This window comes from Hydra viridissima, unplaced genomic scaffold (assembly GCF_058129835.1).
Source record: "Hydra viridissima isolate aposymbiotic clone 2 unplaced genomic scaffold, HvirCarnegie_v1 scaffold_16, whole genome shotgun sequence".
NCBI lineage: Eukaryota > Metazoa > Cnidaria > Hydrozoa > Anthoathecata > Hydridae > Hydra > Hydra viridissima.
The window spans coordinates 2286699-2309266 of record NW_028324315.1 but is presented as its reverse complement, the minus strand read 5'-3'; the positions used below and the strand labels follow the sequence as shown (position 1 = coordinate 2309266).

General features: G+C 31.1%; 2 protein-coding genes and 1 pseudogene across 4 annotated transcripts in view; 2 read left to right on the top strand and 1 right to left on the bottom strand.

Moving 5' to 3' along the window:
• Window positions 1-13377, top strand: part of LOC149877309 (uncharacterized) — a 318348-nt gene extending 304971 nt beyond the window's left edge. The window contains exons 24-25 of one of the 2 annotated variants that reach the window (XM_090073817.1): window positions 9720-9983; window positions 13298-13377. In XM_090073817.1, coding sequence (XP_089929943.1) covers window positions 9720-9983; window positions 13298-13302 — 269 coding nt within the window. In that variant the 3' untranslated portion in view covers window positions 13303-13377. The remainder of the gene's footprint in view (window positions 1-9719; window positions 9984-13297) is intronic. The other variant, XM_090073816.1, reaches the window with a different exon arrangement.
• LOC149877310 (uncharacterized) lies at window positions 307-1260 on the bottom strand (annotated as a pseudogene). The gene is made up of 3 exons (XR_016447914.1): window positions 944-1260; window positions 630-686; window positions 307-476 (listed from the first exon to the last, which is right to left on the bottom strand). The product of XR_016447914.1 is annotated as an uncharacterized LOC149877310 (transcript).
• A 2238-nt stretch (window positions 13378-15615) lies between the features above and the next one.
• Window positions 15616-20701, top strand: LOC149877308 (histone-lysine N-methyltransferase SETMAR-like). The gene is made up of 2 exons (XM_090073570.1): window positions 15616-15748; window positions 19845-20701. Exons 1-2 carry the CDS (start codon window positions 15616-15618, stop codon window positions 20699-20701), a joined length of 990 nt encoding a protein of 329 aa, XP_089929696.1.
• The last annotated feature ends 1867 nt before the right edge of the window (window positions 20702-22568 follow it).

Sequence of the window (22568 nt, the reverse complement as noted above, 5' to 3'; positions counted from 1 at the left end):
AGATCTTAAATTATTCAATTAAAAGTACAACTACAAAATCCATAATGGCAGCCTTCGTAAAAAAATGAACGTTTTAGGCTGAATTTCAAAATGTCATAAAACCGTTTCGATTTGGGAGTTCAAACTTTGCATTTTTTCATGTTTCATTAATAGGTACCACTGGTTAAAATTTAAAGAAAATCCAAGAGGTGACCAAAATGACTGTCCCACTTTTACATGGAATTACCCGTAAATAAATTTACCATGACAACACAAAAAAAAATTCAAAAAATTCAAACTAGCAATAGCAGCAGGGCAACTTATCCATTTAGAAAAAATGACACTGTCATTTAACATAGTATCTAGCTCAATAAGTTGTTCTATTGAACTCAATGCATTTATTTGCAGATCTTCGGATACAAATGAAGAAACATTTTGAAGATCCTTTACCATACTTTTAATTTCTAAAAGCTGTTTCAAAACCTTTTTCTGAAATTCTAAAAAAAAAAAAGCAATTTATTAAGCATGTATATACATTTTTTTTTTAAATACATACAGTTCTTTTTTTTATTTTTATTCTTTACCATATAAAAAAAAAAGAAAAGACAAATCCAAAAAGAAACCAATTATTCACAAACATAATTACTCACATTCTTCTTCAGATTCCTCTGTAGTTGTGAAGTTAACTCCTTCACATACTTCTTTATCTATTAGTAATTATTTAGTAAAATAAATATAAACAATTAATATAAAAACTAAAATGTAGAATAAGTGTAAGCAGATTCAATATATATAAAGGCAATAATAATAAAATAAACAGATTCAAAATATTACTTATCCCAAATTAGAAAGAAAAAAGTTTATTTGATATTGTACTTCACTATTAATATAAAACATTAATAATAGTTTTTTTTATTCATAATAAACAATTAAAATAGCAATTAATACAGTAAAATTTAATGACCTCCAGTTACTTTAATTCTTTTAACTCTGAGCTTGTTCCAGGAATCATCAATTGGAAACTTATTATAGGCAGCTATCATTGCATGAACACCAGTTGGCCAAAATAACCATCTTTTACCCAACAAGATGGAACAACTGCCTCTGTTTCAATCTTATTTTCAAAATAAACAACTAAAGCCCAAGATTGTGAAGCCATTATAATAGATTATCTAAATAGATATATATTTTTTTATTTACACACACACACACACACACACACACACACACACACACACACACACACACACACACACACACACACACACACACACACACACACACACACACATATATATAATTTACATGTATATATACAAATAGCTGTCATGTATTGAAAATGTTTGAAAAACTTTTCTACCACAGGATGTTTGCCCACTAAAATACCTCCTCCGACCAAAAGTTTTTTAATGATTTATTACTCCAACAACTAATTTAAAAATGTCCAAAGTTTGCTACTGACTGAGCTAAAATTCATTTTGTGTAGATATATTTATATACATTTATGTGAAATTTAAAAAAAAGGATGTATATGTTATACAGACAAACAAACAAACAATATGTCTCTAAAATTTAGTCTGTTAACTTACCAAATTTAGTCTGACTTATTATATATTATTAGTTTTGATATTACTTTGTACATCTGAACATTATTAAAATGAGGTACTATTTCTAAGAAATAACTTTTTTTAAAAAGTTGAGCATTTTATTAAAATGGTCAACTTAAAATAAAATAAAAATACAGACAAAAATAACCTGAATAAATAGAATTTACCCTGAGATTTATGTATATTATATACAATTTGATATAAAACCTAAAAGTTTTAAATTAGTCGCATTAAAAATAGGTCATAAAATATAACTTTCAAATATTTTTATACCATCTGCATGCATTCTATTAAATTTTCCTTGCCTTTCCATTACGGCAAATTATTTTTGTAATGGCTACATCAATGAGACAAAAATTGTCAATGTGCTACTTCCTCAACGTTGCTAAGGCAACGTTTTATTAACGTTGGCAAAAAAACACTTTTTCAACGTTTTTTAATTACCACATTTTCAACGTTGGTATATGTAACGTTGAATAAACGTTGTTTTATAAATAGCTTAAATACGTTGAAAAAGCAGCTAATGTGTAACGTTGATAAACCTTAAACTTTGCGACGTTTTTACTGTGATTATTTGCGTACTTTTATTCAACGTTGAATAAATGCGATTTTTTTAGAAGATAGTATACGTTGAAATTTATACGCTTTTTCAACGTTGAAAATGTAACGTTTAAAAAGTGGTTTATTTTTAATGTTGATAAAGCATAAATTTTGAAACGTTTTTAAAGTGGCTTTTTGCGTAAAGTGATTCCACGTTGAATAAACGTTTTATTTTGAGAAGCTAAATTACGTTACAATTTCAACGCTTATTCAACGTTTCAATTTACCGCGATTTAGTATACAAAAACGGACATTGATTCAACGTTGAAAAGACGTTGTTTTTGTCACTGTAACGCTTTTTCTAAACTGCGACCGGTTTTCAACGTTGATTCAACGCTGACATGTTTGCTGGGAAGACAACATTTCACGTATTCCGAAAATTTATCAGTCATTACATACTTGTATTTATCACTGACATTTCCTCTTATTTTAGAAGCATAGTAGAACTGCCCAGAAAATTGTTTAAAATCCATTTTAACATAAGTTTCGTCATCCATCAAAATGCATCCATTATGTTTTGTTAACAAGTAGTCATACAACTTTCCAGCTCGACTCTTTGCGGTTGAATTTTGTTTATCGTTTCGATTTGGCATTTTAACTACTTTAAAACTTTGATATCCAAGTCTCTGTTGCCATTTGTGTACAAAAAAATTGGAAACCTTCAGTTTTTTCGCTCGATATCTATCAGACCAATCAGGATGTTCTTCCAATGAAGTCTCCAACCGTTCGAGAGCTCTAGGATTTGCTGTGCGTTTTTTTCGACCACTTCCTTGTTTTCTCTGAATAGTTTTCTGTTCTGTAAACCGTTTAAGAACAGTATCTACAGTTCTTCTTGATATTTTTAATGATTTCGCCAACTTTCTATTCGATAAAGTTGGATTTTTTAAGTGTTTGTCCACAATCAAAAATCTTTGTTTAGTTTGCTCGGTTGACATTTGGAAACTAAATAATATTTTTAATTATTTTTTTCTGCCAAAATGTTCTATTATACAAACACTACCCACACCCATTGGCAGAAGAAAAGAATTACTCTGGCAAGCTCCAGAAAAACCCTTTGGTGGGAGCAATTTTGACATTTTCCTGATCTCAAAACTATAAAAACTGAAATCATCTATCGCCGTCCGCAGAAGAAAAGTGTGTTTAAAATTTTGCTTATTCTTAAAAAATTGAAAATGACAGCATTCAATATTTATTGGCATTTTTACAGTATTATAAATATTCTTTATTCTAGATTGACATAAAAAACACAAAAGGTAACTGTTTAACAAAAAATTGCAAAAGATTATATAACAAATCAAGTTTTTAAACACTATTTTTTTCTAAAACAAAAGACATTCAATAGTTGCTATAAAATAATCTGCAAAATCAGAAGAAACTACAACGGAAAATTGCATCTTTGATAGTTTCATCAATGATCCTTAAGCTATGGTTGAGTACAACAGCTTTTACTCAGCAAGTTATCCAAGAGTGGAAAAAGCAGTTTTTCTCATTGAAGTATTAGAAAATGTGCACTATTTTCTAGTATTCATACTTTTCTCTTTCTTACAAGCTTTTGCTGTTGTAGTCAACCAAACAGGTTTGTAGCCACTTCCCATATTCAGGATGATCAATTGGCCTTTTGTATCTACTCCAGTGTAATTTGAAGTTGTGGTGCATAGTCTCTACTGCCTGCTCACTGTATTTTCCTAGTGGTTCCCTTTGTTTTTCAATGAACTCTTTAACGTGGAAAAATACTGCATGAACCTTTGGAGTGATTCTTCCTCTTGTCAGAGACAAGTATGCAGTGTGAAATTTATCAATTCTTTCTACATAGTCAGGTTCCAATTTGTTTCCAAAGCATGCAGAAACCACAGAATCAAATTTTTGCAGTGTGTCAATTGTATCAAAGATGTCAAATGCGCTATCTTGCTCTGCCATTCTCTGAGGAAGATCCACATTCTTCAGCATTTTCTTTCATTCATTGCCAGCAAACTGCCCACCATGAAAAGGCTGTGGTTTGATATGTAGATCATTTAGCCAAGCTGAGACTTTTGGCCAAGACTCCCTTAGAATGTTGTAAAGATGGTTTACAACACCCAGAAGTAGGTGAAGTTCCATTGGTGGAATGACGTCCAAGACAAGTGTGCTGTCTGGTACATTTAGAAGTGGCAAGTTGACAACATTTTTGAATAGCTTAGCTTTCTTCAAATCCTGACCATTTGCATTGAAATCCTCAAAGCATCGTCTCAAAGAGCCAAATGTTCGAGGGGTGCCACATAGGGCTAAATTCTTGTGAGAGGCATCACACCATGTGCAAGGGTGAGAGCTGGCATGTGACTGAAGGCCGCAAACAATGTTGGCTAACTTCAAATCTGTTGAGAGAAGGAGGTCAACTTTCTCGATTACAAGAAGATTGAGGATCTTTTGAATATTACTGTAATTTTCATGCACATCCTCAGCAATTGCAACTAGCAGCTGCTTCTTGACTCCACTGTCCCTGGCAGTTGGTGTGGCCAAAGTTTTCTTGTTTGGTGGTGACCCTGCCTCCATGCTCTGCTGAGCCTCTTGAATGCCCAAACTTACTTTCAAGAAACCACCACCACCATCAAGGCCAAGCTTTACAATGTGTGATGAATAGATTTGTCTTCTCAACAGAACATCATTGAGGAGATCTGCAAGATCTTTGCAATGCACAACAATTTGTTGGCGTTTCTGCAACTTATCATTACTGACCTGAATTTTTGTTTGGATAAAATGATCTTTGAGTTGTTTTCCTGCATCACAAAATTTTTCATGAAAGTTAGGCTCCAAAATCTGACCCTTGGACACGTGATGGATGGTTGATGCAAACTTCTTCATGTTTGCGTTTGACAGGCCTGTGTTAACTTGCACTTGCACAAGATCCTGAGTGCTCAAGATAGGACCATCACCAAAGAGTCTTTTTGTTTTTAATGAACCTGAAAGTTATCATTACATCACATTATTGTCTTGATTGTATTACATTCATATTAATGCCATTAAATTTTTTTAACTCTAGCAAAAAGCAACTGTCTTACTCAGTTGACTTATGTTTCACTAATTGAAAGATACTTAAATCACCTTTAGTTAGTGGTAGGGGGCGACCACCACCTGCATGAGACAGTCTGATTGTCCCATGTGGAGAGGATTTTTTGGCTGCAACAATAGTGGATGCAATTTGCTCAGAGACTTTAGAATCCGTGATGGCTAGTTGTCTCATATTTTCTCGAAATGTAAATGTGTTACAGTTGTGTGAGATGCCTCTTCCAATAATGGAGAGGCAGTCTGAGCATCTTCTTTGAGTTTGGCCTGTTTCCAATTTTTCTTGATCTTCAAGTGGGTGCTTTTGAAAAACTTTTATTCGACCAATCTGGCAGATTAGGCAGTCACAGTTGTTGCCTCTTGTTGAAGGTCGAACTTTGATAGATGTGAAGTCAAAAAGAGGTGGTAAATTGACTTCTGCTCCATTCTTCTTCTTTCCTATGGTTATTCGGCAAGTATCGCATATTCCAAGAGGCACTCTGTTGTCAGCAAAATCAAGACTTGATGAAAGTATGCTCAACACATCATCCATCATAGATTTTGTGAGAACTCTGAAAACAATACATAAAGCTCATCAGATAATGTATATCAAAAGAATTTTATGTTAAATATTCAAATGAAGAAATAAAAGTTTTATAAATAAATCAAATTATTAAAGAAAAAGGAAAAAATAACACAATACCTTGAGCTCTTTCTCATGCAGAGAAAACAGACGGTTTTTCTGCAGTCATCGTGTGATTTGGCTTGATTTGGCATTCTTTTGCTTCAATTTAGGTTTAGAAACTGAAAAAATTATTCTTTTAAAAAATTATTCCATAACAATACTGAAATGTAGATTTTTTAGTGCGCAATTCAAAATTTGAGTAACAGCATAAATTTAAAAATGATAATTGCTGTTTCTCGGATTTGATAAAAGTTATATAGTTTCAAAATTAAAAATTATTTTTTAATTTTGGTTAAATTACAGCATGGAAGTTACAAACAATATTCAATTAATGATCGCAAAATGTTATACTGAATACCTAAAGTTAGCGTAACAAAAGAGCAATGTAGATCATTAATAATTGCTCATTCTCAGATTTAGTAAAAATGAAATTATTTGCAGTTTTATATTCTAATTAGTTTCTCTAACCAGATTATATGTTTTTAATTGTTTTTAATATGAAAATCTAAGGTTACTGCGGCTGTAAAAATGCCAAAAACTTTTAATGCTGTCATTTGTTGTTTTTTATAAAGCATAAATTTAAAAATGAAATTTCTTTCACGGACGGTGATGGATGATTTCAGTTTTTATAGTTTTGAGATCAGGAAAGTGTCAAAATTGCTCCCACCAAAGGGTTTTTCTGGAGCTTGCCAGAGTAATTCTTTTCTTCTGCCAATGGGTGTGTACCACACACACACAAAAATAATTTCAAAAAACGACCGTTAACTAGCTTTACCACACCGCAAAAGGTGGGCAGATTTTTCCGATAGCATGCCTTACCTTAATTTGTTGTTAAAATTTAGTTGTCTGCGGTTGCATGTTTTAAATTAATGCTCTATTTTAATAGGCTAATTAACAGCTAAAAATTCCGAGTATATCTTGAGAAGAAAAAATGAACAGTAAATATTCCCTGAGAAATATTGCTTGATATACATGATATGCATATCTACATCATATGATATGCATATACATGATATGCATATCTACACTAAATCAACAGAGATGAAAAATTGAATTACATTAGAGGACATTATTTACTTTGTAATAAACTACTGTTGGGTGCATAATTGCTTGAGTTTTGTTTTAATGAAAACTTCATGTTTTGTCAGTTATAAAAAGCTTATAATTTTCAGCAAAAATTACAGACAATGACCTCAGTACTACTTAAATCATTTTTTAATATTATCAAAGAAATAATGAACTATCAAAGTAAGAATGAACTAATCAAGAAATTAACATTTGGATGGTAGATGCAGACATATACTGAATGTGTACCTGATGCCCCTACTGGTTTGGTTTCACTTTGGACTATGCGATCGAAAGTTAGAAAAACTATTCTTTATAAATGTTTTTAAAGTCAGCATAGAATGCTTTTAGGTTAGATAATTAGGAATACAAAACTCTTTTCTATATATTTATTAGACCAAGAAATTGGACCCAATATCAGTAGTTTAACTTTCTAATTGTGATTGGAACTTCACAATTTTTCTTTGATTTTTAGTATATCCTTGCCATTTGCTTTATATTGAACTTCTTTGAATAATTTATTAATAACTTCTTGTCTTATCTGAACAGGATCTATATTTAAGTTCTTTGCAATTCCTAATTTTATTGTTTGTTGAACGGATGATAATTTCTTTTTACCAAAAGCAACTCTTAGGTTGCATTTTAAGATGACTTAAGTTCATAGAGGTCAAAGAAGAATTAAGATTTTCTTTCCTAAGGCGCCAATTTTCATTATATGGCTGAAAACGTTTGCACATGTAAGTTTGACAATTGCAATAATAAACATTCACAAACATTCAAATGTTCACAAATGTTCTTTTGCCATATTATTTTGTTTCCTATATCACATGTAAGCATTTCATAAAGATTATAAACCATTAGTTATTTTAGAATAAGAAGTGTCACTGAACTGAATGTCATTAGAAAGCTCAATGGCCAAATAACACTCCCTAAAAAAAAAAATTAACTTTGGAGCCTCAAGATTTTTAAACTAAAAAAAAAAAGCAATCCAAAAACAACTGTTTTTCAAAGATTAAGTATTAAAAACACTCTAGATGTTCATGAACCCATCAGAAAGTTTAAATGTAATCTCTAGTAAGTTGATGTCTTATAGGAAAATGCTACTTCACTTTGAACAGTTGAAAATGTTGACTGCCTTTATTGATATGATATCAGCTGTGAAGAAATCTCTCAAGGATTACAAATATAATTAGCATGACTTCTTGGTCATGATCTGGATTACAGAAAAAAGTCACAATAGTGTCCTTGATCCCAGATCCCAGATCACTGCATTTGCTCAACTGAAAAGTATCAAAATTTTGTTCCTGAACTGTTGAAATGAAAGAGTCTGAATGCGAAGGCTTTTATTTCTAATGACCTTATTGCTTAGGCCTTTAATAAATTTTAAAAAATTCTCAGCGTAATGCTAGAAAACCTGCTTACTTTTTGCACAATCAATCAGTTTTAAAACTTGAAAATCTGGAAGAACTCTCAACATCCTTGGTTGTGCAGATTTCAGAAATGAAAAAAGCCTCTTCCACAAGCACTTAAATCAAATAAGAAAAATGATGTATTAATATCCTTGTAGCTGTTTTGAAATTCAATTTTCCTAAACATATAAATGCTTTTAATAAATGTTCGAAAAGATTAACATTAGGCCTACTTGAACATCCTATTAAAAGAGAAAAGATGTACACTTCAATGAACTAGTCTAAGTGTTGCTGATATCTCAAACTAATTAGTGGCTTTGTAGGTTGTGTTGAAGTAAAATACGTGTTACAGCTTCATTATCAATAGTTGGTGTTAAAATATATAAACTGAATACCGAATAGCTTTTTGACATTGCTGACTGATACTATGACAGCAAGCTCGTTAACTTCTGATTACCAGTCCCAATGGGTTTGCCAATGAACCTTTTAAATCATAAGCATAAGATATTTTTTTTATCTTAATAGTAGCTGTATTTTGATGCTGCCTTCATCCCTGTAACTGATGTTGACTCCATGTTCTAGAAACTTTTCTAAAGTTGGTAGTAAACTTTTTCAGTTTGTATATTTGAATTTAAGTTGAATGATAATGACTGTAAGAACATTATGATATAAAACTGTAATCTTATTTTCTTTATTATCTTTAGCTTAAAATCGTTTTATATCTCTAATATAGAATTAGAACAACCCAAAAATCCAATGAAGTTGTCTATTGAATTAACACCAAAGATATGTGATGCGGTCAGTTATAGAATTGGAAGTGATTGGCGTTGGTTTGGACGACATCTTCGTTTGTATGAAGATGCATTTAAGGAATTTGGAAATCAAGCATTACGATTAATTTGTTTATATCGATATCTCTAAGCAATAAGCGGCTTCTGTAGATTGTGTTGAAGAAAAATACAAATTCCAGCTTCATTGTCAGATTGTTGGTGTCAAAATACATAAACTGAATAATTGTTGCCTGATACTATCTCAGTAAATCCATTAACTTTCCTAATATCAGTCGAAGCAGGTACCTTATTGCCCTAATGTGCTTGCTAATGGACTTTTTTAGACCATAAACATAAAGCATTTTTTCATTTTAAGTGTAGCTGTTTCTTGATATTGCCTTGATCCTTTTTCTTGACATTGACTCCATGTTCTAAGCAAGTCTATAATTTGGTTGTAAATTTTTTCAGTTTATATATTTGAATTGAAGTTGAATAATAATGACTGTAAGTACATAGTGAAATTAAATTACAATGTTTCATTCCTTTATCTTTACTTTAAAATCATTTTACATCTCTTGGATTATAGAAAAGATGCAGCACAATCTATTAACACTAAAGATGTGCGATATGGTCGGTTATAGTATTGGAGATGATTGGCCTAGGTTAGGACGATTCCTTAATTTGAATGAAGCTGATCTTAATCATATTGAAAATGATTATCAAAAGACTTACAATAAGGCTATGGCGGTATTAACTAAATGGAAGCAAAAGTTAGGAGATCCAACATGGGAACAGTTAAAAGAGCAGCTTGCTGCTTTTGACCGTTTGGATATAATAAAGCAAGTTGAAGGTGAGTTTAATCTTGCTCTAATTGCTCATCAAGGTAGGTTTTTGATATCTGCTTTCAAATTTAAAAGTACTTTTTTTCTAAAAAAGGTGTCTATCAAATTTATTTATGGTGTTTATCCATTTAAATACTTTAAGAAGTTAGTGAAAATCTAAAAGCAGGCATGAAGATAGATATGTAGGTATTTATGTACAATAGAAATAATGTTTGTTACCGCATATCCACCGATATATTTCTTGTCTTTGTTGTAGGTTTATTATTGATTTAGAACTTATTCATTGGTTTGCAATTATTTAATTCAAATAAATAGCATAAAAGTTAGATGAGAATTTGTTAGTTGAATTATGGCTCATCGGATTTTCATTGCTTTAAAAATCCAGTATCCCCATTATTGCTACAATAATGGGGATACTGGATTTCATTAGATTATTTGGCATTTCTCACCAAATGATAGAATCAATGAGTTAAACCAACTGTTAGTTTAGGTTAGTTTAGCTGATCTTAATCATATTGAAAATGATTATCATAAGGCTATGGCGGTATTAACTAAATGGAAGCAAAAGTTAGGAGATCCAACATGGGAACAGTTAAAAATTCTCCTTACTACTTCTAAGCGTTATGATATAGTAAAGGATGTTGAAAGAGAATTTAACATTGCTCCAAACGTCGAGGTATCTTTTTGATGTCTAGTTCTAATATTTAAAAGTATATTTATTCTAAAGTAGATTTCTAACGATATTATTTATAGTGGTCATCCATTTAAATATTTGAAGAATTTAGTTCAAATGTGAATGTAGGTATGAAAGTAGATAGGTAGGTATTTATGTACAATAGCGATAAGATTAGTTTCTGCTTTCGCACCAATATTTTCTTGTCTTTTTGTAGGTGAATGATTTTTAACTTAAACATTGGTTTGCAGTTATTTAAATGAAATAAACAGCATAAAACCTAAATGAAAATTTATTAATAGAATCATGACACACGCAATTTCCATTTTTTCAAAGGTGATAAAAAAACTCAATAAAAAAATTAATTCAATTTAATTTAACAGGTATCCTAATTATAATAATGAGGGTTATAGTTGAATAAGGTGTAATTGTAAAGGCTCCAACATTAATTACAAACAAGAGAATGTTGTACTTAATTACATTATTTGGCATTTCTTATCAAATGGCAGAATCAAAGAGTCGAACCAAATGTTAGTTTAAGTTGTTTTTGCATCCTAAACTTTTTTACAAAAGCCTTAATAAATTAGGGATTCCATCCGTACTATGATAAGGTCTTGATAGTTTATTTAGGTTTCACTTGTTTTTGTATATATTTACGTATAATTGTATACAAGTTTTGTGTGGCTCTTTTAGGAGTGAAGACCTTCATCAAATGGAATTGTTTCCTTTTTTTCATAGAAGAAGTTAGATTTTTTTCAACTTGTTTATTCCGGTCTCTAGGATTACATCATTGGTGCTGCATATTTTGATTAAGATTGAAGCTATAATGAAGTATTTCATCATCTGCTTGTCTTTCTAAAATAATTGTATTAGTTTTCGGGGAATCTTTCTTTAAGAAGACGGGAGGCGGTGTTAAGAAACTTGGTGAAGTGATGTAATATCTTTATAAAAAAGCCTCCATTGCAGATAATTTCTGTTGAAAAAAACTTAAAAAGTGAATAGATGTTTATTTATAAATAGGAGAACCTTGTATTTCTGAGAGAAAGTTATTTTAAAAAAGGGTTTGTATTAATACTTTTACACAAATTTCTAAAAATTTGTATAAATATCCTTCCCCGCCCTTGGAACTCCCCATAAGTTAAACTTGTTTTAATTTAGTTTGAACTTTTCAAACGAGTGATAGTAGCTTTAACTATATCTAGGGTGGTAGTTTTCGTTAAAAAGAAATAAAAAGTTGTCACCCTACTCAATTTGTAACTTTAGTTAACACACATCTGCTCTAAAGCAATTTAGTTGATTACATCAGTAAATCTACAAAATGTGTTCTTTCTTTCAACCTCAATTATCAACTTATTTTATTTTATATTCTCAAGTGTGAAGTTAGCATTTTCAACTTATGTGTTTTGGTTTGTCAATCTTAGATGTTTACATAAGTCATCATTGCATTTTTTTTGTTCAAATGACTTTGGATAACAGCATGTTGTTGCTCTAGTATCTAAATAAGATTTTGAAAAATAAAAATTTGCTTACTTTTTTGAGTAACTGCAAGGAAATACTTATGTAAAATTTTTGTGCTTATAAGTCACTCACCACTCTCAGTTTGTAACGCAAATAATTCCAAAGTGAATCATTTTACAATGACTCTTAAAGGAGAGTAATTTGAAATAACTATTTGTGTCTATGATTACAGTTTCTATGATTTTTTGTAAAACAATGTTAATCTGAATCTACTTTTCTTCACAACTACTTACGCACCAAATACCAAATGAAGCCATAATTTGTCTTAATAGCAATAACTGGAATTGTAATCCTTATATTTAGTCTTACGTTAGTTTGAGTGTAATGTCTAGATTTCCAACTGTCTTGCTCACACTTACTGACAGACAATACAAGCTTTAGCATTGGCTAATATGTTAGCTTGTCTAAATTATGGCATCTGATTTTGCCAAAATTTAGCATTGGCTAACATTTTGATAAAATCAAATGCATTGATTTAGATGGGCTAACAGCATTAACAAAATTGAATGCGATAATTTAGAAAAGTTAACAGTAAAGATAAACAAAGCGTTAGTTGTTTCCGCCAGAAAATCTCAAACTCAGCTGATAAATTTCACACCTTGAGTTTTGGTCAAAAAAAAATACAATTAAGAAAATAATCTCCAACCACCTTTTGGAACTCATGGTCAAAGTGTCTACTTATATCACAACTATTCTCAGCTTAAAAATCTTTCCTTTCTATTTCCTTTCTAATACTCGTTTGCTTCTTTTTGCTGACCTCTTAATTCAAAATCTCTTTCCTCTTAAAACTCTCTTTTTAAAAATCTCAAGAAAGTCTCTTTGAAACCTCTCAAAATTCTTTTTTTTGTCTTTCTTAAAACTTTCTCTTCAAAAACTTCCAAAAATTCAGCTGGATTTTCTGGAATAAATCTCTGGAATCTCACTCAATTTTTTTAACTCTTCTTTTTCTGTGTCCCGAGATATCTCTTAAATCAGGTTTTGTTCTAGCACTTGATTATATCTTCAAGTTAGAACTATATCTAAAAAGTACGGCTAACACCATTTTGTGCCTAGTTTAAGATTTGCAGTATTTGTATTTAAGACTGTATTTTTTTTTTTATTGATTTGCTTTATTACTGTTTTTATATTTAGTTTAGAATTGAAAAATGAGACGTGATGATGTCATATGATTGGAAAACGGGTAAAGATTGGGCAAACGACTTATAAAGTATATATAAAGTATATATATATATATATATATATAGTTTTCACTGAAAATGGTTTTAAGTTTTGGTTTGATATAAAGAACATGGCTGGATGATTTAAATAGTGAAATAGCGAAAGGTGTAACAAACTGTGAAATTATTTTATTACTTATTTCAGAATAATCCAGGAAATCATTTAAATGTAACGGAAAATACCCTCATAAGAATATACAAAATTTCTTTAAGAGTTAGTAAAACTCATTACTTTATCTTAATTGACTTTTTTTTCCTCTTGAAGTTTGAAAGAAACAAGACAATTTTCTTGGTTTTACAAAAAAACACACCTTCTTTCAATAAGTTGTACTAATGATTTTTAGCTTAAGTATCAGATAATTAACTAAACGTTATTGATCATAAATAATTCTATGAATTTGATTTTAATTGGTGTAAATGGTTATTTTTTTAGTTTTTTTTTTTTCTAAATGTTTAAACTGTTCTCTATTCATGCACCTTTTATGTTCATAAAGAACTATTATATCGTTCAGATTCAGAAAAATTTGAAAAGTTATTTGATCTCAAAACTGTTTTATTGTATTTGTAAAATAAAAATTGTCATAAAAACTTTAGCCGTCAACCACCAACCGATCAGAGTGCTAGTTCAAAATTTCCGTAACAGTAGTTTTAAAACAAAACTGGTGGTAAATATTTTGTAGCCATCAACCAGCCATAAGAATTTCTGCCTCAAACATTTCGGATGCAATTTTTCAAATTTAAAAAAAAATTTGAAACTTGTTTACACTTACTGTTGTATATAAAAAATGGAAAGAAAAATTTGTTCAAGATGATGCAAAAAAACAGAGCGATTAAACCATTTTTTTGTAGAGAAAACGCAGTAGCAAATAAAGTGAAGATTAAAAATGAGCTTGTGAGGAGTGCACAACATGGAATGTTTAAACGAGTGTTTAACTACAAAAGAGTTTTGCATTCACTTGTATTCACTTGAGAGCTAAATTTTATTGTAAAGAATGTAAAGTACAGGTCTAATGAGCGTGGTAATTTAAAATGGGCATGTGTACCATGCGGTGGGGCAAAATGCTTTATGACGTGCTTGTATTGCAACATCACTAAAAGCGAAACCTTTATATTGCATGTCTCTATCTAATTGTGCAAGTCCTGTTGGGTTTAAATCAACAAATTTAAATTGAGTGCTTCCAATAGATGAAGGCTGTAGTTCTGGACATCTCTACACAGTTTAGATTTTTAGGATATACATCTAAAGATAATATATAAACCCGAACGCAAGATAATCCCTTTCAATTCGTTTTGCACCAATAAACGGCGGCACAGGTACAACTATAATATAATTTTAATTAAAAAACATAATTGGTAAACTGCGTACATTCTTTTATGTATTTTTACTGCAAGAAATACATGTCGTCGATGCATTTGATGGTTCATTACAAACAGCTTGCACATAATTAGTGCAACGCTGCTTAGTTTTCCGCTTCAACGCTGCTTAGTTATTCCGCTTTCCGCTTTGAAGATAATAATTTTTCATCATCATTAAACTTTGATTGGCTATTTCAATGGCAGGTAAACATAATTGAGTGAAAAAATCTTTCAGGGGTTTTTTTCATTGATATTTGGTCATGAGTGGTAGATTATGCTCTTTGTAGATGATATATGATTGTAATCCAGCAACGCTAATCAAATTATGAAACAGTTCTAGAGGTCAGCGTAACAATCGACTCTTGATTTTATACCCTGCTGGCCTTTTTTTTATTACATTTACGCCAACTTTGATGTAATTGTAGTAATTGTTTTACGTGCCATTTATGGTTTCTTTGATTATATTTTTAATTCCATCAGCGTGATCTGAAAAAGCTAACATAGCTCAAAAACAGTTGTTTACAACTTAGGTTTTTTTGTTCCATTACCTAACAGCACAACAAGCAATAAAATCATTTGAAAACAACGATGTCTCTAAAGTATGGAAATAAAAAAATGTTAGCTGAATCCTTAAACAACAAGGAAGGGCTCTTTTGAATTACGTACAATTAAAAAAATTGTGTAAGAGTTCACCACTTTAATGCTAGTTGTTGTTAAAGTGTATTGTTAAACTTATCATCTTTTATTATTTGACATTTAAAGTTTAAAGGTTTAATCGTGCGACTTTATGAAACATTGTATTTTACTCGCAAATCCTGGTGGCAGCAATCACGCACCTGAAATGTTGAACATTTTAAAGTAACTCAACCGAAACTAATGATAAACACCTTGCGTAAACAAAAGGAATGTAGATATGCGACAACTGTTGGCCTTACAGAAATGAAAGGATGCAATTTCCTTTCCAAAATCTTGATCTTAAAGAAAATCTATGACGAGCTACTTGTTGAAGGTACATACCTACCCAACAAATGACGTCTTAAAGACGTATGTAACTTATCTTTAACTCGTGTAGAAATCTGCAACTAGTTAAACACATGTTTAAGACAACTTTAAGACGTCTTAAATAAGTCAACTTTAAGACGTTTTAAATATGACAACTTAAAGTGTTTCATTTGAGACCAGTTTAAGACGTCTTTAATACCCATTTCAAGTCATCTTAATTTCGTCTTTAGGATAACTTGTTGTTGAGTGGGTAGTGCCCCAAAGTTATAGATTTAGAAAAGCTTTTGGGGATAGATGGTCAAAAAATAAGACTAATGCAATAATATCGAAGTTGTAACATGTAATATTTAAAGCTCTCCGAACACAAAATAAGTTTATGACCTTAGCAAAACAATGTGTCTTAAAGTAAACAATATGAATTGTGAATTGTGAGAGGGTGGCATCATTTAAGCTTCTTGCCATTAGTGTGTTGGTGTATATTTTGGATTAGTTTAGTTTGTATATCAGTAACTATATCTCTCCTTAGGGTTTTTGTGTATGTTTTCATAACAGTTTGTTTGACACAGCAACAAGTAACACAGGCTGGAAGGCTGGTAACACAGAAAAGTAACACAGGTAGGAAGGTTAATGCACTTAATTGAGAAAAAAATCGATCATGCAATTTTGTGGGCTGCTTCTTGGAATTACATTTATGAATTGCAAGTTAAACTATTATGGACCAATCGATACCACAATCGAGCCGCTACTAAAAATGATTCATGATTACTGGGAATTTAATTCCACGAAAAATCAGATTTTAACATTAAATTTCCTCCAGACGGAAAAGACTCGATCCATTGTCAAGCAACAATAGTCTTAAAACAGGCCGGTAATTGTTTTCAAAAGAATACATTTTCAAGAGAAGATTATTGAGAACATACTGAGCTGGTAATTGTTTATCTTGGCGGAGAATTACAGGATAAAAGGACTTTTTGGCGCTTATCATCATGCACAATAAGCTGTAGATCTTCAAGCACGTGATGTTGGACCAACAAATTAATTGGGTCAACCAAGACTAACCTCAAAAGCTAAGAGAATGGCGGATTTCATTATACTTTTTTAAGCAAAGGTTTTTTTTCAAAGTCGAATTTCCATCATTGCACAAACTGTCAACCGCCAGTACATCACTGACTGTACAGTAACTAATGCCACCCTTCAGCCGTGTTACATTCCTCTTTGGTATAAAACTCAACAGTTTGTTGTTTTCATCATGTTTGATGAAGCTGCTGCTGATTGAACGATCAAAATGAAATTGTTTAACACCAAACAAAAGAAAAAATCAAGCTTGAAAAATTAATATTTCCGAAAATTAAACTGGATAAATTTCTTGATTTTCTTTCGTGATTTTCTAAAAATGAAAACTAATTGAGTAGATTGGATGCAACTACCTGTAGAACATTGGACAAAATTAAAGGGCTATAACTACGTTAAAAACGTAGTCAAGTTTTTAGAAATGGTTAATGACTGCGCTAAACGATGAGTCAAGCTGATCAACGATTTCAATAAAAAAGTCATGAACCCAAAGCAGCTACAATACGCACTTCACATCGTTGAGAACCATCGCAAACGGGTGTCTCTCACCGCAAGAAAGGAGAACTTAGATAACATGATTTTCTTTTTATTATTGTTTTTTCGTACGTTAGTAACATTATTTCAGTCCTACGCGACCTCTAAATATTTTTCTTTCAGTCCAATTATTTTTTACTTGTAATGCGTTATTAAGTGAAAAATAACATGCTAAATGTTTTTAAGTTAATGAAGAAAAACTGACTGAATTTTTTTAAAATGTGCTAGTGCAGTGAACTACTTTTAAACTATCTCTCTAGAGAACGCCCATATGTCACCCTTGAAAAGTTAATGAAAGCACTCGATAGCAATTGTCCATCAGCATTTCAAGTACTTGCACTTCTAGTTTATGAAAAAGACTCCAATAAGAGTAAATAATTTCTATGAATAAAATAAAAAATAGAGATCTAAATGTTCCAGATTATCAGTTTCTTTAGGAGCTTTTAGATATAATAAAATATAACCGTTTTAAAAGTTCAAATTTCTCTTTTTAGAAAAAGTTTCTCCAAATTACTCAAAAATACTCCAATTAAAACGTTTCAGAAAATTAAGAAAGTTCTATAAAAGGAAAAGATTTGATTTGTCATTTCCTAACCTTCTTATAGAGAAAAACTTTTTGTTGTTATTGAAGTGTTTGCCATTCTTAGTTTTCAGTCCTTTTTTCAGTTCAAAGGTATTTTATTTTTTAAAAAAAAAAATTAAATACAGTTTGACAAAGTTATGTTCATGCTTTATCAATAAGGATTTAAGCTAGACCCCTCTTTGATATTTCAAATCTTATCCTTAATTAATTTGGTTCGACGACATAAAGTAATTAAAAGATGAAGTTTTTAAAAAATCTCTCTTCAAAATAGCATTAACCAAATCAGTTGAACTAAAACTCTTGGTTTTTGTTTTTTTTTTTGCTAACATGAGTACAAACGTTTCATTTTTTTTAATGGATTAATGGATTAAACTTTATTATTTTATCTTATTTGGAAATATTTTTGCATCGCTTGGTCAAGACTGAGCAATGAACGCCTCAGGGAAAAAATAGCATAAGACCTAAAACTAGGAGTAGTAAAAATGTTTTCGGACAGATGTCCAGAGTACATTAAAGACTCACGTAGATGAAGAAATTAAGGAATCACGCAGATGAAAAAGTTTCTATGACCAAATGTCGCACACGCACTAGATCGCTATATAGCCCTTTCTCACACAATATTACCTAATACTTCAGAGTTATCCCCAAAACACTTTATTTCCTTTAACATTGAAGTTTCTGATTAAATTAAGATTCTCCTAAAGGTGTTTCTAGCCTTATTCTTTTAGTTCTTGCCTAGAGTCAATATTCGTTTTAATATTGCTATTTCTAAAGTTCTTGCTCAGTATATTTTTAGTCTGATTCTTTTAGTTCAAACCTAGTGTCAATATTCGTTTTTGAAGAACTGAAATTTCTAATAGGAATAAGTTTCTCCCAAGTGTATTTTTAGCCCAAAATCCTTCGTTCTAGCTTAATGTCAACATTCGTTTTTTACAAAATTGGCATTTCAAATCGGAATGAGTTTCTGCTCGGTGTTACTCTGATCCAATTTTTCCATTTCTAGCCCAGTGTCAGTATTCTTTTTGAACACTAACAGTTCTACTTTGATAAAGTTTATGTTCAGTGTATTACTAGCCTAATTCTCTTAGTTCTAGCCTTATTCTATTAGTTCTGGCTTTATTCTCTTAGTTCTAACCTTATTCTATTAGTTCTGGCCTAGTGTTAATATTAAAGAACTTTTTTTTATTAATGAATTGTTTTGCATAAAATATTAGTTTTTCAAGCAACAAATTTTAACTTTTTTAAAGCAAGTTGTAAAACTTTTTTGAAAAAAGAAACTTAAAAATTATTGAAAGCAAATGTCATAGTTGTAAAATTTATTCTAAAAAATTTATTCAAAAGTTGATTCAGAAAATTAAATTTTTCTCTAGAAGTTAACTATTTTTTGTTCTTAATTTAACAGATGATTAATATTCCCATTTAAAAAAAGGAGCCTTTTGAATTATTTTTTGACAGATTGTCTTAAAATACATTTTGTAAAAATCTAAATTAAGCAAGAATAAGCAAAACTTCCTTTTATTATTCAGGACACTGAGCATACATGATAGTTAACTTATTTTAATGCAAACAGTTTGAATATTTTGATACCTTAGGGCGTACCCTCCTAAATTTTTCTTTTGGACCTCATGATGTTTCCTGCAAAAATCCTTTTTTTTTTCAGTTATAAGGCATTTTGTTTTATAGCATACCAAAGCTTAATACTTAGGTCGTTAGGAAAGTTCGTAGAACTTCATCTATAAAGATACAATGAGACAGGAAATAATTAAATATTTATATATCATTTTAAACTGCGTTTAATTATGAACATTTTAAGTACTTGTTGAAATATTCTGAATGTTTGTTAAAAAAGTTATTTAAATTTTACTATATACGTTTTCAAGAAAAAATTTAAAAATGGAAAAATTTGAATATTGAGCATATATTAAAACCCGTGCTCTACTTGGAGTTTCAGCACAAGCCATAACCGATGAATTGGTTTTAGTTCATGGTAACCAAGCTCTAAAATATAGTACAGTTGCCAAGTGGGCTACTTTATTTAAAGATGGTAGAGAGAGTCTCGAAGATGATCCTCGCTCAGGGCACCCTCAAACCACGTATACAGCTGAGACTATTGAACGTGTGCGAGCCATTATTGATGAAAATCCGCATGCAACACATGATACAATTGAAGCCCTGACATCGATTAATCGTTTTACAATCAACGAAATCATTCATAACGCACTTAAAAAAAGAAAATTAACATCACGTTGGATACCCCACGAGTTAACCGATCAAAATCGCAAGAATAGAGTTGAGGCATGTAAGAAAAATTTAGCCCTTTTCAGAAACGGCCCATGGAGACTATGTGATATTATTACAGGGGATGAGTCGTGGTTTTATTTGAGACAAATTGGACACAAGTCGGCTAACGCTAGTTGGGTCGGTGAAGGTGAAAGACCTAAAACAGGCACTCATAATTTCAAATTTCTCCATGATAACGCTCGACCCCATGTGACTGAAACCGTCACAAATTGTCTAAACCAAGCTGGAAATATAATAATTCGCCACCCACCATACTCACCAGACTTAGCTCTATCCGATTATTGGCTATTCGAATTGATAAAAAAAAATCTTGATGACGATACTGACGTCGAAAGTCAAAAAACTCGCATAACGAAGCTACTTCAAAGTATACCCAAAGAAGAGTATAAAAAAACGTTTGACAAATGGCTTGAAAGGATGCAACTTTGTATAGATAACAATGGACATTATTTTGAACATTTGATAAAATAAAATTAAAAAAAACTCTTCTTTTTTTTTTTTATAGGGGAGTTCTACGAACTTTCCTAATCACCTAAGTACTGCTTTTCAAAGCATAGAAAAAACAAAACATAAAATTTTTAACTGTGCTTAAAGGAACGTCTCCTTTTGTCATTTCATATCAAATCCTTAAGTGATCTTGATTAAGTTGTAAATATTTATTAAATTACTTCTATTTACAAAAGCAGTTTTTAAAATATCAACAACCAAAGCAGACATATCAAAGCTTCACTTATTGATTTTTCTAAATGGTGGGTTGAATTATAATTCAACCCACCATTAAAATGTGATCACAAAAGTTGGCAAATCATTTCTTTATTTAGCAGAAAATCATTTTCCAGCAAAGCATATTTTGAATAAGATATTCAATAGAAACACTTTAAAAGTTAGCAACAGCTGCATGCCGAATTTGCACAAAATCATCAACGAAGTTGCAGACCCAAATAAGAAATCTTAAAACTGTATCAGCGGTCTACATTGCCCCTAAACCAGCTTTTTCTAACTTAAAACACACTATATTTATTTACATAAAGTATATATTGGCATAATTGAACGACCACTTAAGTTACGTTATATAGACCACACTAAATCGTTTAATATTGCATAATACAAAAATGGCACCAAACTATCTAAGGAAGTGTTGCACGAAAGAAAGAAAAACACGGAAAACCATTAAAACATCATTAGGACATATTAGTCTTACCAACCAATCACGATATGATGCGCCCTACGCTAAATGAGAAAACTGAAATTACCATCTATAGGAGCGCAAAAATTTTGAACAAAAAAACAAAAATTGGTGAGCAAGTGTAGCAATGAATAAATGCTTGCTTGGGTCATTTGACAGTAAGAACTAATGCGAAACTATCAATAAGAACAATTCTTTTTTAGGGGCATTTTTAACGGCTTTTTCTTTTTCTTTAATGTTATCTTTTGTAACGGTTTTTAAATACGTTTTATGGCTAATAATTGCCGGAAGGTCGGTTTGAAACTTTTAGCACCAAAAATACGTTTTATGGCTAATAATTGCCGGAAGGTTTGAAACTTTTAGCGCCAAAAATACGTTTTATGGCTAATATTTGCCGGACGGTCGGTTTGAAATTTTTAGCTCCAAAAATGTTGTCGACCTTTGCTGTACTTTCAATATATACAGTGAAGACTCCAAAAATTATTGGCTCACCCTTGGATTACTACTTTATATTTGCTGTCATATAAGAATAACAGGAAAAAAGTACTCAATGGCAGTGCCATTGCGTTGTCTGTTATCATATATAGAAAAGAATTCTGTTGAAATGTTCTAGAACTTTCGTGATTTTTTCAGAATGTTACAGAAACCATTAGTCAACAAGGTCAATTGAGGTCTGAAATACGCCAAAACAATTTTGAATAAGCCGATTAAATTTTTGGACACAGCCATTTAATCAGATGTACCAAAATTTAATCTGTTCGGATCTGATGGGAAAGTAATGGTGTGGAGTACACCCAAGGAAGATTTCAACCCATATTGTACTGAGGATAATAAGTATCAGAGTCTCGGCAGTCTTGTATTTACGATACTACCATTAACGATACTTTGAAGTTAGTATCGGAAAAATCCGTCCTATCGAGACCGATGCCAAATCGATTCGGTATTGGTATCGTAGAACGGGCATAGTAAAAAATAACCGATCCGGTGACGAAACGATACTTTTCGTAGCGAGACTTTGATGCTTAGTGGCTACGGTTAAGCATGGTAGGGGTTCTGTTACTGTTTGGAGTTGTTTCATGCGAAATGGAATCGGCAAATTATATATTTTCGACCAATTTTTATATAGTGATATCTTAGAGAAGCATTTGTTAC